The sequence below is a fragment of the Vanessa cardui genome, chromosome W, assembly GCF_905220365.1.
Source record: "Vanessa cardui chromosome W, ilVanCard2.1, whole genome shotgun sequence".
NCBI classification, from domain to species: domain Eukaryota; kingdom Metazoa; phylum Arthropoda; class Insecta; order Lepidoptera; family Nymphalidae; genus Vanessa; species Vanessa cardui.
In genome coordinates, this window is record NC_061153.1 from 7,779,625 (window position 1) to 7,795,705 (window position 16,081).

At 43.3% G+C, this 16,081-nt stretch overlaps 5 protein-coding genes across 5 annotated transcripts; 3 read left to right on the forward strand and 2 right to left on the reverse strand.

Annotated features, from left to right (window-relative positions):
• Window positions 1-340: 340 nt before the first annotated feature.
• On the forward strand, window positions 341-3,421 carry LOC124542399 (zinc finger CCCH domain-containing protein 18-like). Its single transcript, XM_047120355.1, has 5 exons — window positions 341-835; window positions 1,282-1,414; window positions 1,844-2,026; window positions 2,205-2,271; window positions 2,410-3,421. The coding sequence occupies exons 1-5, from the start codon at window positions 750-752 to the stop codon at window positions 2,883-2,885; spliced, it is 945 nt and encodes a 314-aa protein (XP_046976311.1). The 5' UTR covers window positions 341-749; the 3' UTR covers window positions 2,886-3,421.
• Window positions 3,422-3,597: 176 nt separating this feature from the next.
• LOC124542398 (putative nuclease HARBI1) lies at window positions 3,598-5,690 on the reverse strand. The gene is made up of 5 exons (XM_047120353.1): window positions 5,126-5,690; window positions 4,690-4,880; window positions 4,427-4,559; window positions 4,097-4,238; window positions 3,598-4,028 (listed from the first exon to the last, which is right to left on the reverse strand). Exons 1-5 carry the CDS (start codon window positions 5,348-5,350, stop codon window positions 3,646-3,648), a joined length of 1,074 nt encoding a protein of 357 aa, XP_046976309.1. The 5' UTR covers window positions 5,351-5,690; the 3' UTR covers window positions 3,598-3,645.
• Window positions 5,691-6,775: 1,085 nt separating this feature from the next.
• Window positions 6,776-7,579, reverse strand: LOC124542400. The gene has a single exon (XM_047120356.1). It carries the CDS (start codon window positions 7,577-7,579, stop codon window positions 6,809-6,811), a length of 771 nt encoding a protein of 256 aa, XP_046976312.1. The 3' UTR covers window positions 6,776-6,808.
• A 4,797-nt stretch (window positions 7,580-12,376) lies between these two features.
• On the forward strand, window positions 12,377-14,124 carry LOC124542543. The gene is made up of 2 exons (XM_047120484.1): window positions 12,377-13,858; window positions 13,960-14,124. The coding sequence occupies exons 1-2, from the start codon at window positions 12,377-12,379 to the stop codon at window positions 14,122-14,124; spliced, it is 1,647 nt and encodes a 548-aa protein (XP_046976440.1).
• Window positions 14,125-14,159: 35 nt separating this feature from the next.
• Window positions 14,160-14,943, forward strand: LOC124542544. The gene is made up of 2 exons (XM_047120485.1): window positions 14,160-14,751; window positions 14,863-14,943. The coding sequence occupies exons 1-2, from the start codon at window positions 14,167-14,169 to the stop codon at window positions 14,941-14,943; spliced, it is 666 nt and encodes a 221-aa protein (XP_046976441.1). The 5' UTR covers window positions 14,160-14,166.
• The last annotated feature ends 1,138 nt before the right edge of the window (window positions 14,944-16,081 follow it).

Sequence of the window (16,081 nt, forward strand, 5' to 3'; positions counted from 1 at the left end):
TGCTTGGAAACGAAATCAGGAGAAGACACAATTATAAGGTCAAGAAGAGAAGGAGTGGAATTTGGATATCTGTGGGTCGCTGAAAGGGGAAGAATATGCATGTTACACGCTTCGCAAACAGATACAAGCTTATGAGCTCTGCTGTCATCCTTCAGTAGACATGTGTTGAAGTCGCCCATTAATATGGTGTGACCATAATTTGGGACAAATGTTTCTACAAGGGCTTCGAAAGAGGAAAAGAAATTCGTTAATAGAGAGGGACTGTAAAAAACGCCAAGTAAAATTTTTGTCTGGCTTAGAGAAACTTCTACTAGTAAGTGTTCAGCCGAATCAACAGAGGGCTTAGACAAAGTAACATCGCTTCGTAGCGAAAAGATACCGAAATTCGCTATCGTCTCTGAGATAACGATAGCAATTTCCTAGCCAATGTACTACAACTGTCGCGATCGTTGTGGCGAAATCGTTATTCGCTAAAAAAACAAATATTGGCTATGGTATCGAATACTACTGTTATTTTAGCTGTCACTGTAAGTGTCATAAAGTGTCAGTTGAATTGAAAGTTGTGTGTACAAATTTAAAAAAGCCATTAAACTACGAATTGAATTGAATTGAAAAGAAGTGGTGCTGCGTTAATTTGATAGTGGTAAGTAAATTAAGTATTATTATTTAAAGTAGTCTCCAAAATTTAATGGCATTCAAAAATGATTGATTTTTGTGGATGGCGCAAGTTCAAATTAAAATGAAGTTCTATGTTAATTTTTAGAGTTAAAAAAATGGATTCAAGAGTTCGGGCAAGTCCTGAGCAATTGTCAACTCTGCTTGAGTATATGGAAACGTAAGTAAATGCAGGTTATATTAATTAATTAACATTTATCAGTCGGCGGTAGTCGCGGCGTATTGGTGCCGTGATCAAACGAGTTTAGTTCTAGTCGCGGCGAAAAATGAACACAGAGACTTTTATTGTTGAAATACTAGTCTGGTCACCCACGGCATAAATTGAAACATGTAGTAAAGAGATTGTACGAACAAAGAATAAGTAATTTTCCCTCTATATACCGATTTTTATTCAAATCATGCACTCCACAATCTCTATCAAACATTATGTCTTGTAACAAAAAACGATTATTTTCTAAGCAATATAGAGAAAAATTTGATATAGAAGTTTTGCGCCGCCGATCCCCGCGGCCAATCCGTACCGGCAAGTTTTATATCTAATGTAAACAATGACGCGACCGTAACAATGGAACACTATTAATTAATCTAAGTTTGTTTATGTTACAGTCATGGTGACCTGTCTAGGCCTCTTGGAGGAGCACAGGGTCGAATTAAGTCCGACAGATTGTGGCTAGAACTGTCGACTATGTTGAATGCTGTAGGCGGTGGAGTGAACAAGACGACAGATAAGTGGAAAAAAGTAAGAACCATGAATATTCTTGGAATGACTTATTGTATGAAACAGTGATTAGCTATACTTTCTATATTTAGCTCTTATTAAACTAGTTCAAATCAGAAAATGGATAATGAAGTATCCATTACACAACTAGCTCCAATGGAACTCAAGCCTAACTAGCAACTCCTTAACTCAGTAATACAGGTCCATTTATTTTAAACCTTTTTTCAAATTTCAGTAGCAAAAATTGCATTATTAACACGTTCAAGGACACAACCATTGATTTTTATCCCTTTCTATTGAAATTATCATCGTACAGCTTAATCTTTTCAGACTGCTATAGATGTTGTGGCCTTGAACGTGTCAAAGTAAATAAACAAAAAGTTCAAATAATATTTCAAATCTTCCCAGTGCTTATCAAATATATACTTAACTGATCTATATTCAATACAGGTGTGGGCAGATTGGAAGTCCAAGACAAAAAAAAAGGGATTAGGTATAAGGCGACACGCAGGAGGGACTGGAGGAGGGTCAGCAAGCCGGCAAACTTTGTCGCCAATGGAGGAGAGGCTGTTGGCAATAATGGGGATTGTAGCGGTGGAAGGACAAGCTTCTATAGAAGAACTTGGATTTTATGTAAGTATCTTGGGGCTCCTCAAAGCTGCCATTCTCGCGTTTTTATACCATTTTGCCATTAAAATGTTTTTATATATGATATGCTTACATTATGCTTTATGGTTTTTTAGCAGTTGTACCTACGTAATACTTTTTTAATCAACCTAGGTATAATAGCAAAAAATGATATATTTTTCAGAGATCACAATCTTCTGCACAAGAAGTCGTCGCTATAGATGATAGGGAGTACTTCGAAACTGTAGATGGTATGTCTTTTTTAGTGGATTAATTTTATTGTAATTATGTAGGTACATTGAATTCTGTAATTTTAATTAAATTCATGCCTCCAGTTCTCTAAAATAGAACTGGATGTTTTTCAAAACAACTCTAATTTTTTGTTCTAGAACCTTCCACTTCACAGCCACCGGCTCCACCAGCCCCACCGGCTCCGTCTTCTTCACCGGCCCCACCACCTCCACCGGCCTCACCATCTCCACCGGTAGTGCTGGTAGCGCCCGGTACCCCCCGGCGGCGGCGGACAGCTGCCCCCCGTACGCCAGACACGCCGCAGTCTGCGGGCTCGTCCGGTCGCCCGCGTCGGCGCGCCCGCCGCCGGAGGCAGGCACCGACCCCTTTTGACAGAGCGGCGACCGAGTTTGTGGCCATCGAAACACGACGACTGGAGGCGGAGGAAACTCGCTCAAGACTTCAACACGAGCGCGACTTAAGAGCTCTAGAGTTGCAGCACGAGCGTGATATGAGGGCTTTCGAAGTTGATCATGAGCGAAATGATGTTTTACGGGCTCTCGTAAATATAGCACAAGCCTGCCTCGACTACTATCGCAGCAGGGACAACACAGAACCGCTAAACATTGAATAAATATTCAATTTCAGTGTTGAGCGATGGTGCTGTTCCTATTGCGATAGTATTCAAACCTTGTTTTTTTATGTTGTAAGTTGGCAGACGAGCATATGGGCCTGATGGTAAGTGGTCACCATCACCCATAGACAATGACGCTGTAAGAAATATTAACTATTCCTTACATCATCAATGTGCCACAAACATTGGTAACTAAGATGTTATGTCCTTTGTGCCTGTAGCTACACTGGCTCACTCACCCTTCAGACCGGAATACAACAATACTGAGTACTGTTATTTGGTGGTAGAATAACTGATGAGTGGGTGGTACCTACCCAGACAAGCTTGCACAAAGCCCTACCACCAACTAAATGTTAAGTAAATGTTTTTATATAGGTATAGATTGTTTTAGAATACATTGTTTTATTTGAGTACCTATAGGTACAAAGACTGTTAAATTATTGAATTGTTACTAATTACTAATTTTTACTCGTTAATTTTAAGACTGCGATAAGACTGTTATACTATGTTTTTCAACTGTTAAGACTGTTTCTTGTTTTTTTTTTAAGTGTTAAAATTAGTAAGTGTCACACATTGACACAATTTATGTTAGTTAATTTGTAATCAATAAATCTATCTTTCGTATTAGATTATGCCCAGCAATTTATTAGTTTTATTGGATGATTTATGTCTAAAAAATTTATAAGGTTGATTGTTAATTAAAATATACTAATCAATAATATAGTTTTATTCAAAATGTTATAATATATATTTAAAATAGCTACATTCTTCTAACCAAAACATTGCGTATAGCCCTGCCTCGAATTAACTCATTTCCGTCGGTGGTGCTTTGTTGCATAGAATGGTCTTCATTATCTTCAAGACCATTGACTGGCATATCACTGGGAGGTGGTATCCTAGCAGCTACTGCAATATTGTGTAGCACACAACATGCATTGGTAATTTTGCTAGCCATGTCAGGGTGATAATGAAGAACTCTGTGTCGAAGCAGACACCTCCAACGTGCCTTAAGTAGTCCGAAACAGCGCTCAATACGAGACCTGGCTTGGACATGACGCCGAGTGTACTCCTCTTCCTGGGATCCTGGTTCAGCGTTTAATATAGGCGTCATTAGCCAGGGCCGTTGCGGATATCCAGAATCACCTAAAAATATTAATTCTTAATTAAAGGATAATTGAGTACATACTCCAGTTCCAGGGTCAATGTCTTACCTAATAACCAAACCTGTTCCCCATTACCATGAAGCTCTTGCATATATGTCCCCACTTGACTTGTAGACCATATGTGAGAGTCATGCGTTGCTCCACCAAACTTGGAGTTTACGTTTATGATTTTAAGGTCATAATCACATACCTGAAAATAATATAAAACTAAGTAGGTAGGTACAATATATATCAATATTACTTGGTTTTCACAGACTTGATTTTGACAAAATAATTGCATGAAAGAGTTAATAATAAATAGTGAGAAACATAGTTACATAATTATATTTTTACACTTTTTATATTCTTCATATGAATAGAATTTTTCTAGCTACTTACCATTTGAACATTTAAGGAATGGTATCCTTTTCTATTAAAAAAAATATGTTCTTCCTCATTTGGTCTGACAATTGCAATATGGGTGCAGTCAATGCACCCTATCACTCCAGGCAGATTATGTTTTCTTAGATATCTGTAAATCAGTTGACAATAAACAATAAATACAAACAAGTAGCTAGGTAGTAATTTTATACATAATCTTCAGCTTCAGGAAAGCTTCCAATTATTTTTTTATATAAGTATATATTTATATTATTACATACTTCTCTTTGATAAATGATCTTTCTTGGGGTGTTTGTGGAAATACTATCCACCTGCTGACCATCCATTTATGATTCAGCGCGTTGACAACTTCCCTGATACAACGGCTTGTTGTACGCTGTGTCAAATGATGGCCTATCCCCACAATTTTTTGGTAGGACCCTGTAGCTAAGAAGCTAAGGGCACACAAGACCTGAAAGTTACAATAATACTTAAGTAAGTTCTACTTACTTAGTTTGGTAGTATTGTGTACATAGTATTGTGTGGCAGGTAGTTATTGTAACCAACAAACGTTTATGCTAGGATGTTAATTTCGGTGAGTTTATTTAAGTACAGCAATCAACAAAATTGTACTCACAAGCACCTAATTGCTTCCATAAAACACACACACATATATATATATATATATATATATATATATACATATAAATTGTTTACCTTTATTTCCAGGGAAATTTCAGCGGATCCTTTTAATCTAGCACGATACCTTAGATCGTCACATAATTTACGGTATGTGGCTTTGTTTAGCCTGAAATGTTGCATGAACAACAACTCTGGCATTTCCTCAATTGTTTCCATATCTTTTCTTAACGTTGATCGCCTTTGGCGCCTCTGCCATGTATTTTCATTATGTGCAGCCCACAATAAACGTAATGAATGCATTTTTTTTACGAGTTAAAATAATAGCTGTCGAATGAAATCGGCCATGTTGTTTCGATATCTACAGCATCTTTGTATTCGCTTCGATAACTTTTTTGACAACCGCGATCGCAACGAAGGCGAACAAAAAAAGTGCTACTTGTCTACGCATTTGTATGGTAACGACGTGGATAACGTTCGATAACAGTTCGCTAATCTATGGTTTCGTAATGAATTTTAACATTGTCTACCAATTTGCGATAGCGATGTCGATTGACCACGTGACTTAGCGCGGCTTATGTCAATCCCATACATTTTGTTCTTTTCTAACTTCGCTATCGTTTTTTAAATGTTACTTTGTCTAAGCCCCCAGGAGTTGGCTGACATGACGAACTTACAATTTTAAAAGGAATGTAGGATCTAAGATAGATCGCCACACCACCACCCGTCCTGTTGCTTCGATCATTACGAATGAGATGGAACCCTGGCAAAGAATACGAAGTAGACGGTAAACAGGGCTTAAGCCATGATTCCGATACTAAAATCGCATGAATATCACGGGACTCAAAAGAGGCAAGCATGTCAGGATAATGGGCTGGAATACTTTGGGCATTTATGTGTACTACGTTAAGATTTTTCACACAATCAGAAAAGAGAGAATTAAGATTGGCGTTGAAGGGAAGAAATAGCACTTTGAAGACTTAAGTCACTCAATGACTCATCACCCGAATATACCGAAAGAAAAGTATCACTAAGAATACTACAATCTGAAGACATTGTAATTATAAATATATAACAATAAAATAAAAAAATAAAAGTTAGAATAATTAAAATATATATGTATGTATATAAAAATAAATAAATAAAAAACTAATAATTATAATTTTAAAATTAACTTAAACGTAAAACTAGTTTACTTAATTTACTGTTATTGTGCCCGATATCCACCGGCGGCATGAAAGAGACCAAAAGTATAACAAAACGTAGTTCAAAAATAATTGTTTAAAAAATAAAAGTTGTAAAAGTAAAAAGAAAAAAAAAAACAAGAATAACAATTAAAAATGAATCAAATGGTGTTTTTGTACCTTATTAGTTTAGTTAGAACATATCTTAAGAAATAATTGATAAACAAAAGAGGTAAAACTAAAGTAAAACATATGATAATATTAAATCCTTAGCTAAGTAAAAAATAACATTATAATTAAACAAAGCAATATATCTACGAGGCCTGCGGCGGTAATTAGAAATATTAGATAAACAGTTGCAAATAAGACGTGTAAAAGTGAACCCGCGTCGCTCGTTGATAATGCGATTACTATTGCAAATAATCAAACATCAACCTTAGTGATATAGTCGCAGTGTTGATTTTTTAAAAAGTAAAGTAAAACGAAGGATTGATATACTGTTATAACATTAATAGCTAGGAAGTTAATCAGTATGAGACTTATAACAGAGATTACACAAGTGAAAGGTAAAATGTAACTATTTTCTGTAGGGCTTTCTGGGCCTAACACTTGGTTTCGGGGTAATCGAAGCCACTGAGGTCTGCTTCCGTACTCCCACCTGCGTGAAGGATGCCGGTTCGGCTGACACGGCGTCACCTGCACTGTTGACGCTGCCAACCACCTCCGGAATAGCGTTGACTTCAGCCACTGTGACGACACGATGGTGCTTACCGTCAGGACCGACCACAACAACACAGCCGTCTTTCGTCCAGCTGCGTGATACCCCGAACCGTTTACGAGCCGCAACAAATGCTTCGTGCCGGCCGCTGTGTGTGATACCGCTGCCCTTTAATTTGGATTTGCCGTACCATATCTTGTTGCGGAGCCCCTGATCAAAGAATTTAACGCAGATGGCACGATGCTTGTCACTATTATTTGAACGACCCAAGCGATGGCACCTCTTGATATTGCTGACTGTGACTTCTGCCAAGGATAGCCGCTCATTCAATATCTTGCACACAATCTCAGCTGGATCTTCATTGTTGACCTGGGGCACACCGTGAAAAAGCAAGATGTTTCTTCTGGATCGAACTTCCATGTCCTCTTGCTGCCTGGAGAGAATCTGAAGCTGCACCTGCAAGTTCTCCAGCGCCGTCATCACAAAAGTTCTGAATGCACTAAATTGCGCATTTATATTAGATGACGGACTAGCTGCAGGAATAGATGCCCGAACTTCCCTCTGGAACTCATTCATTTGAGCTGTGAACATTGTAGCTAGCTGCTCGATCGATTTCTGGAGCTGATCCATTATACTTGTTCCAAAAATTAGTGGTAGTGATGTGGCAAATATTTTATATAAGTTATTTAGAATTGTGTAAACTAGTAAATGAAATATTAAATATTATTTAAAAACGAGACTATTTTTTAATGTGTGTACTCTATCGCGCCTACCCACGAAAAAAAAAAAAAAAAAAAAAAAAAAAATATATATATATATATATATACAATGATTATCACTGATTTTTCTTCCCTGAGAATTCGAACTACATTTTCAAGGTTCTGGTTTACGTCTGTTGTGGTTTCCACGGTAGCGAATCGGTTCTCCAGGATTGACTGGAATGTTTCAGATCCCGCAATGGTTTGGAGCAGCTTTGGTCGGAGCGTGGACTTCATCAGATGGACGCGCTCGGCCTTAAAATTGATATTCAGAGAGCCTCGAAGAAGCCGGTGATCACTACCGGTATTGAACCTGTTTATCACTGAGACGTCTCTGAATATGTGCCTCTTGTCCGTCATTATGAAGTCGATCTCATTTTTTGTCATAGTGTCGGGGCTTTGCCACGTCCACTTCCTTTGCGGCTGCTTCTTGAAGAAGCAATTCATCAAGAAGAGCCCCTTCTGTTCGAGGAAGTTAACAAGCATTTGCCCCCTATTATTCCTGCTTCCAAATCCATGGGGTTCTACTACCGATTTGTTGCAATTCTGTACTCCCACTTAAGCGTTAAAGTCCCCCATGACAACGTTGTAGTGGTTTTTCGTGGTGAAGTGGAGGGCCCTCGATATGTTATCGAACAATTCTTCCACTTTATCGTCCGAGTGTGTCGAGGTCGGTGCGTACGCTTGCACCACCTTGAGGCTGTACCTCTCGGTGAGCTTTATTATGAGGTACGCAACCCTGTTTGACACACTGGAGAATTCCACCACGTTGTCAGCCAGGGACTTATTAACCAGAAACCCAACGCCATCTAGGGATTGTTGGTCTCCCTCTCGGAAGTACATTAGGTGGTCCGATTCGAGGGTTACGGTGTCCTCTCCCTCTCTACAGACTTCACATAACCCTAATATGTGCCACCTAATTTTCCCAACTGTGGAAGTTGGGCACAAGTTGTGCTAGATGCGAATCAAGCCGTAGCGTGCGTCCGTTGTACGTCACCAGGGTCAGTCGGTTGTGGTGGCCTCCCGTAGCCCGGTAATTCCTACCAACATCCATGGTCCCGCCGTAACCATCGTCGTCACAATGACGAGGAATAGCGGGGCTGCCGAGAACTGGGGGCCGTGGTTTGCGTGAGTGCTGCATGTGGAGAATATTGCCCATAATCGCCACGCTGGGCAGGCGGGTTGGCGATCGCAGAAAGTAGCTACTCGCACCAGTGACGCTGCTGCCCGTCATCGGCCTGGGGTATTTAGCTACGCCTATTTTGTTGATGGTTATACCGCCATCAGTCGGTCGCCAGAGCCTCGTTTGCTTGTCGGCAGGATGCACCACGGGCAGGTGAGGTTGGCTTGGGGCACTAAGGTGTAGTTTGCGCCCCCTTATATCCCTTAGCCTTATTTCATTCGCGACAAATTTATTTGATTGGCATTGCTTTTCTTGATGACTTAATAAACAACTTATACATAAATTTAATTTAGTTACAGTTTCGAGCCTATTGCTTGGTGGCATTTTTAAAAATTGTTGGCAATAATAAATTCCATGATCATTACTACAACACAATGGACACTTCAATTTTGAGTTCAAATTACTTTTATTGTTGAGAACTAGAGAAATTACTTTATTACTGGTTAATGATGTTTAAGAATGTTTCCTATGTGAGGACTCTAATGACGTAAATTTAGCTTCTAAATATTGTGGAAATTCTTTGAGAGATGCCAAGTCACATGGATTTTTGACAAATTCAATATAATATATATACGATGTGGTATCTTATTTTCCAGGAACTAATGTCAACCTCTAAATTTTTTATTGCATTAAGGCATTCTTGTGTTGTGTCACGCATTCGTTTAATTAAAGCGACTGATTGCTGTGGCATTACTGGGAGGTTCATATGTGATTGAAAAATTAGCTTATTGTTGTTATATCTCTGGTTTAACATATCGCAACAGACAATATAATTATCTAAGCTAACATTTAAATGTTGGATAAATCTCTCAGCGTTATCCCTTACCTTGAACTTGAGGTACTGCATTTTCTGAGCATTTGACATAGTATTATTCTTATGAATTGTTTCATTGACTAAATCTTTGAATGAGACCCTGTTATTGTAGTTTCCGCTGAACGGAGGAATTTCTAACTGCGTGCTGCGTGGACTTTTCCATGTGCGTTACTGACCAAATTTTCTTATTAATGGCCTTCTTGACGGCCTGGTATTTACTCTCGTATGCCAAAAAAGGACGCTCATACTCTTCGTTAGATCCGTCCAGCTCGCTGTCAAGCTCCCAGTGTAATGGGTCGATAGTAGCCCAACGGGACTGGACGGTGCGAAGCAGATCTTCCAACTCCCATCTTTCACTTACTACATCTAACTGTATACCTTCTACTGTCCGGTGAAAGGCCTTGAAGTGGCTATTTTGTTTTTTAAGCATGTCCACGGTCTTACTATCCACATTTGAAGATTGTAGAGCAGCTTTATTATTACGATATATTATATTATTAGAAATCAGAAGTGGTTTTAATTTTTTAAGTATATAGGTAATAAATACAATTTATTACCTAAAACTTAAATTTACAATTACAACATAAACAATTATTTGAAAATAAATGAAACAAATTCTTTAAAAATTTTTATAAATAAAAAAAAACCGCCTTCAAAAATTAACTAAAAAGAAAAAAATAATCAGTTACATCCATATCCAATTTACGATTTTTTAATCACCTCTCAAAGTCGGTGCCAACATTGCTATATATGCATATAGGTACATAATACATACATACAAAAACTAAATCTATTTATCGTATAGATGACACCATTAGACAAACCTTACTATCGATACAAATTAAATGATTTCAATATAGGAATTTATTTACTTTGTTGGCACCGCCTTCAAAAGGTGATTAAAAAATCGTAAATTGGATATGGATGTAACTGATTATTTTTTTCTTTTTAGTTAATTTTTGAAGGCGGTTTTTTTTTATTTATAAAAATTTATTTACTGCTTTTCAGTGTTGTTTTGTTATTTATAATTACAATTGGTAGTGTTTGTCATTCACTTTAATGCCGTTAATCATTGAGGAGTTCTCCTGGTAGTCCACCATCAGTTAGACTTCATCATAGGCATGTTTACTAACATCAATTGCTTGACGACTATCTTAAAGAAATAGAACTAAGCCCGTAAAATAGTTACTTACTAATAGGTTCTGATTACTAGTTGTGGTCTTCATCATCAGTTCCACTTCATCAAATGTCACTTTTCGTGAGCATATAACCAAGGCACTTTGAATAAAACCGAAATCACTATAGGTGTGCCTATAAAATTTGAGGAGTTCCCTCGATTTCTCCAGGATCCCATCATCAGATCCTGATCTCCTGACAATGGGACCACCTGTAAAACATGCCCTTTCAAACAAAAAAAGAATTGTCAAAATCGGCCCAGCCATCTTCGAGTAATTCGGTAACATACATAAAAAATAATAAAAAAAAATGCCCCGACGAATTGAGAACCTCCTCCTTTTTTTGAAGTCGGTTAAAAATTAAAACAACAATCGATAATTATATGACAAAACGTATATTACGACACACGTCTATCTCGCCCGACAAATGCAAATCGAAGGGAAAGAGGCGCTGGTATTCAGCTGCTTATATAGCAGTCGTCACCGTAATCCCACTCTTAACTTAAGGAATCTCCAACAACATTATTACGATAGTCTCGTAAAGTTAACCTCATACTCGAACCAGTAGCTATCAAGTATATCCAGCCTCTTCTTAATGTATTCAGCCATCTTCCGACTTGCACTATTTTTCTTAAAATTCGTGTACACGGTCAGATAGACGATAGACGCTGCTGGTTAGCCAGAATATCAGCGACCGAAGACATCGTTAAACTATACAAAAATTAAAATAAATGGACAAATCTTATTTGTAATCTGCTTGTCCGAATCTTCAATTTCAGGCAATCTTCCCTGCAGACCTTACTATCACAGGAAGGATTCCAATACCAGCCACTATTCCTCTTGATAAAACAGTAGCGTTGTACACGAATGTCACTTCTATTGCACTATGTCTGTATATAAAACTTGAGGCAAGTGACGTGAATGCTTGACAGGCTTGCTATTTTCTAAAATATTAGAGATATCGCATTTTCTCACTACACATTTTCGTCTTATTTTTGTTTATATTAACTAATTTAATCGTTTAATTTCATATTTTTTTCACTTTTTTACTTTTAAATTTTTCTATAATAATTTCGCTAAGTCCTACCCGTTACGTAGTATTAAATATTTTCATATAAAAATTTTGTTCGATTTTGACCGCTTTTTTTCGTGAATCCTACTCGGAACCACCCCCAGATCATCGCCCCGTACTCGTTTTCTCGATTTCCACTCGGGAAATCGGAAAAAAGCCCCCCACACCCTCCCAGTTGTCATTTGGTATATCAATTCAGATGACCTTGTACAGGGATTTATAAAATTTTGTTCCAATTTTCCCAAATCTAACGCTCGTTTCGGTTGCACATTAGGCTAACTTTGATTTTTTAATATAGTCATTTTCTTCTCACGCGGATGAATCTCACACAAAGATGACATAACATTATCAGAACCTATGGATCGTACCTGTCGTGTGGGATAATCTTGTCTGACTAGATTTGGTAGACTTGGATGGATTCGGAGATGGAGACCGCATCAGAGGCCTCTGTCGGAAAACATCGATCGCTGGAGACCGACGACTCCGACACCGGAAGCGAAGGAGGAAAGACGGCAAGACCCGTTGCCCACCGCCGTGGCAAAAATAAAGATAACGGCCTCACCCGGGCTCGGGCCGAATTAAAGCGAAAGGAGGAGGAGGAACGGGAAGTTGCCTTCGAGAGGGCCCTCCGTAGCCGTGCCTTTAAAAAGGCACCAACGGAAGGAAAGGACGCAGTAGTGCCGTCATCGTCGGTGACAAACAACATGGCAGACCCGGCGACGCTCGGAGCGGATGAATTGCAGGCGGAGGCGGCGCGCAACGTAGCCGCTATCCTCACAGTTGCTAAAAAGTCGGGCAACCTCAAGTTCGGCTATATTAAAAGCCTCAAGGAATCTGCGGCCGCCCTACAGGCGATAGTCGAGGTCCTCTCTTCTCGCACCGAGGCAGAAGAGACACGGCGTCTGCAGGCGGACAATAGTCGCCTTCGCCGGGAGGTCGAAAACCTCAAAGAGGAACTGAAGGCTCACAGGAGGGAGTTTGCCGACATGAGGGCGGCCATGACGGCTTTGAGTGGGCCTTCTACGGCCACGCCATCCAGCGTTGAAATTATTGATGAACTGAGAGAGTTCATCACGATCTCGATCGGTGCGATGCTGGACGCCAGACTCCCTCCCCCTAGAGTAAGCAGCCCACCAGCTGCAACTGAAGAGCTGGACGCACCGAGACCCTCGTCGCCACTCACGGCTTCTGCTCCTAAAAAGCAGAAGCAGGCCAAAAGTAGCAGGACAACTTCAGCTGCAACGGTACCACCACCAGCTAGAACGCCCGCCCCTTCAGCCCAGGCTGGTACGGGACAGGAAGAAAGTTGGGCCACTGTTGTCCGAAAAGGGAAAAAGAAGAAACCTTCCCCACCAGTCGCCAGCAAACCCACAACCACCCCGACGGTAGCTCCGAAGAAGGGCAAAATATCCATGCCCCGCACCGCGGCCGTAATCATCTCGCTGCAGCCTGAGGCAGAGGTGAAGGGAGTGACGTACGCTCAGGCGCTAGAAAAGGCCGAGCAAAGCGTTGACCTGGCGCAGCTAGGCATTGGGGAGGGCATAAAAATTCGCCGCGCTGCCACCGGCGCTAGGGTCCTGGAGCTGCCCAAGTCGCAAAGCCAGGAGCAGGCTGGGCGTCTGGCCGATAAGCTCCGCGTCGCCTTGGATGGAGTGGCCAACGTCGTTCTACCAGTGAGGATGACTGAGTTGAGGATCACGGGGCTGGACGACTCCGTCACAAAGACCAAGCTGGCCGCAGCCATAGCCAGGGTTGGTAATTGCCAAGTTGACTCTGTCCGGGTCGGGACTGTCGGCATTGGTCCTGCGGGAGTGGGCATGGCTACTGTGAAGTGCCCAACGGTGGCGGCTAAGACCCTGGCCACCAACGGAAGGCTCCTAGTGGGATGGAGCTCTGCTAGGGTCAGGGTCCTGGAGCAGCAACCTCTTCGCTGTTTTCGGTGCTTTGGTCTCGGGCACACGAGAGCCCTCTGCCCGTCAAAAGTCGACAGGAGTTCGCTGTGCTACAGGTGTGGAGGTGCAGGACACCTGGCACCGACGTGCTTTGCAGCAGCTCATTGCGCAGTTTGTGCAGAGGCTGGAAGGCCCTCAGGGCATTCGATGGGTGGAAAGGACTGCAACCCTCCCCACACGAAAGGCAAGTCGGTCCAAGGAACCAGGACCGCCGCAAGTGAATGTAGCCGTCAGGCATCGGAGGAAGCTCAACGAACCAAAAAATGCACGGACAACTGAGTTTCCTCCAAGCGAATGTAAACCACGCCGCCGGAGCGCAGGACCTGCTGCTGCAGTCGATGGCGGAGTGGCAGGTAGACCTGGCGGTGGCCTGTGAGCCCTATTTCGTCCCTCCCCTGCCTCATTGGCTTGGGGACTCGGACGACACCGTGGTGGTCCTCACGAGAAGCGGAACGGGGCCCCCCCTCTCACTCATCGAGAGGGGCTCGGGCTACGTAGTGGTGGGGTGGGGGGAATACGTCGTCGTCGGTACGTACTTCTCCCCTAACCGCAGCCTGGTTGAGTTCGAGACATATCTCGGCTTAGTCAGAGCTGCGGTGGCCAGGCAGTCGCCGAAACCGATAATGGTTCTCGGAGACCTCAACGCGAAGTCGCGTGCCTGGGGCAACCCCGTCACGAACCCGCGAGGGAGGGCCGTCCAGGTGTGGGCCCTGCTCTCCGACCTGTCCCTTTTCAACAGGGGGCAGGTTCAAACCTGCGTGCGCCATCAGGGGGGTTCCGTGGTGGACGTCTCGTTCGCCACCCCTCCAATAGCACGCAGAGTGGTCGATTGGAGAGTGGAGGAGGAGGTGGAGACCCTATCGGATCACCGATACATCCGATTCGAGATCTCCACCTCTCGCAGGCCGGCGGAACCCCAGAGGGTACCGACCACGCTGCCGAGGTGGTCTCTCGGCCAGGTCGATCGAGAGCTGGTCAAGGGGGGCCGCCATTGTGCAACGATGGGGTTCCGCGGGGAGGAGGGAGGGCGCCAGCGCTGAGGAGCTGGCGGGCTGCATGCGCAGTTCCCTCAAGGAGGTCTGCGATGCGGCCATGCCTCGGACCCGGCGCAGGGTTCCGCGCCGGCACGTCTATTGGTGGTCGCCCGAAATCGCCGACCTGCGGGCGACGTGCTGCCGGGCGCGAAGGGCCTACGTCCGATGTCGAAGGCGCAACGGTCTCGACATGGAACTGGAGGGACGGATGCTGGACGCTTATCGTCAGTTGAAAAAAGATCTGCAGCTGGCGATAAGCAAGGCCAAGGAAAAGGCCAGGGAGGAGCTTCTAGCGGGTCTCAATCGAAATCCGTGGGGGCGCCCGTACCGCGGTGTACGCGGGAAATTCCGCAATCAAGGCGCCCCCGTTACCGAGACGATGACACCGGAACTCCTCCTACGCCTGGTTGGGGAACTCTTTCCCCATCCAGGCGAGCATGTCCCTCCGCAGATGGCTCCCCGCTCCGTGATCGAAGACGCAGTGGCTCCACCACTGATCACGGAGCGGGAGATGGAGATGGCTCTCAGTCGTCTGAGGGCCAAGAACACGGCGCCGGGTCCGGACGGGGTTCCAGGGCGTGTTTTGTGCGACGCCCTGGAATTCCTAGGTGTAAGGCTTCGGGAGCTGTTCGACGAGTGTCTGTGCAGCTGGCAGTTTCCGAGGCCTTGGAAAGAAGGGATATTGGTCCTGTTGCCGAAGGAAGGTCGGCCGTTAGATTCCCCCTCAGCATACAGGCCAATAGTACTGCTGAACGAGACGGGAAAACTTTTCGAGAAGATCCTCGCAGCCCGTCTCGTTCAGCACCTCGAGGAGGTCGGTCCGGGTCTTTCAGAGGCTCAGTTCGGGTTCAGGGCGGGCCGGTCGACGGTCGACGCCCTGGACGCCCTGAAGACTCGGACGACGGAAGCGGTGGCCCGGGGGCAGGTCGTCCTGGCGGTGTCGCTTGACGTGGCGAACGCCTTCAACAGTCTCCCTTTCGAGACGATACGGGAGGCACTCCGATACCATGGGGTGCCGACCTATCTGAGGAGGTTGCTGGAGGCGTACCTCCAGGACAGGGAGGTCCTCTGGGCGGGGGTCGACGGGAGGTTGGTCCGGCATCGGGTAGGCTGCGGCGTTCCACAGGGGTCGGTTCTCGGCCCA

Excerpts from the sequence above, each read along its gene's own strand:
- LOC124542399 (XM_047120355.1), top strand. The coding sequence starts at position 750 with ATGTTAATTTTTAGAGTTAAAAAAATGGATTCAAGAGTTCGGGCAAGT. Across the intron at positions 1,415-1,843 it reads CGACAGATAAGTGGAAAAAA|GTGTGGGCAGATTGGAAGTC; the intron begins GTAAGAACCATG and ends TATTCAATACAG. Across the intron at positions 2,272-2,409 it reads GTACTTCGAAACTGTAGATG|AACCTTCCACTTCACAGCCA; the intron begins GTATGTCTTTTT and ends TTTTTGTTCTAG.
- LOC124542398 (XM_047120353.1), bottom strand. The coding sequence starts at position 5,350 with ATGCATTCATTACGTTTATTGTGGGCTGCACATAATGAAAATACATGG. Across the intron at positions 4,560-4,689 it reads AGATCATTTATCAAAGAGAA|ATATCTAAGAAAACATAATC; the intron begins GTATGTAATAAT and ends ACTGATTTACAG. Across the intron at positions 4,239-4,426 it reads ATTCCTTAAATGTTCAAATG|GTATGTGATTATGACCTTAA; the intron begins GTAAGTAGCTAG and ends TATTATTTTCAG.
- LOC124542400 (XM_047120356.1), bottom strand. The coding sequence starts at position 7,579 with ATGGATCAGCTCCAGAAATCGATCGAGCAGCTAGCTACAATGTTCACA.
- LOC124542543 (XM_047120484.1), top strand. The coding sequence starts at position 12,377 with ATGGAGACCGCATCAGAGGCCTCTGTCGGAAAACATCGATCGCTGGAG. Across the intron at positions 13,859-13,959 it reads GGAGCTCTGCTAGGGTCAGG|GTGTGGAGGTGCAGGACACC; the intron begins GTCCTGGAGCAG and ends GCTGTGCTACAG.
- LOC124542544 (XM_047120485.1), top strand. The coding sequence starts at position 14,167 with ATGCACGGACAACTGAGTTTCCTCCAAGCGAATGTAAACCACGCCGCC. Across the intron at positions 14,752-14,862 it reads ATTGGAGAGTGGAGGAGGAG|GTCGATCGAGAGCTGGTCAA; the intron begins GTGGAGACCCTA and ends TCTCTCGGCCAG.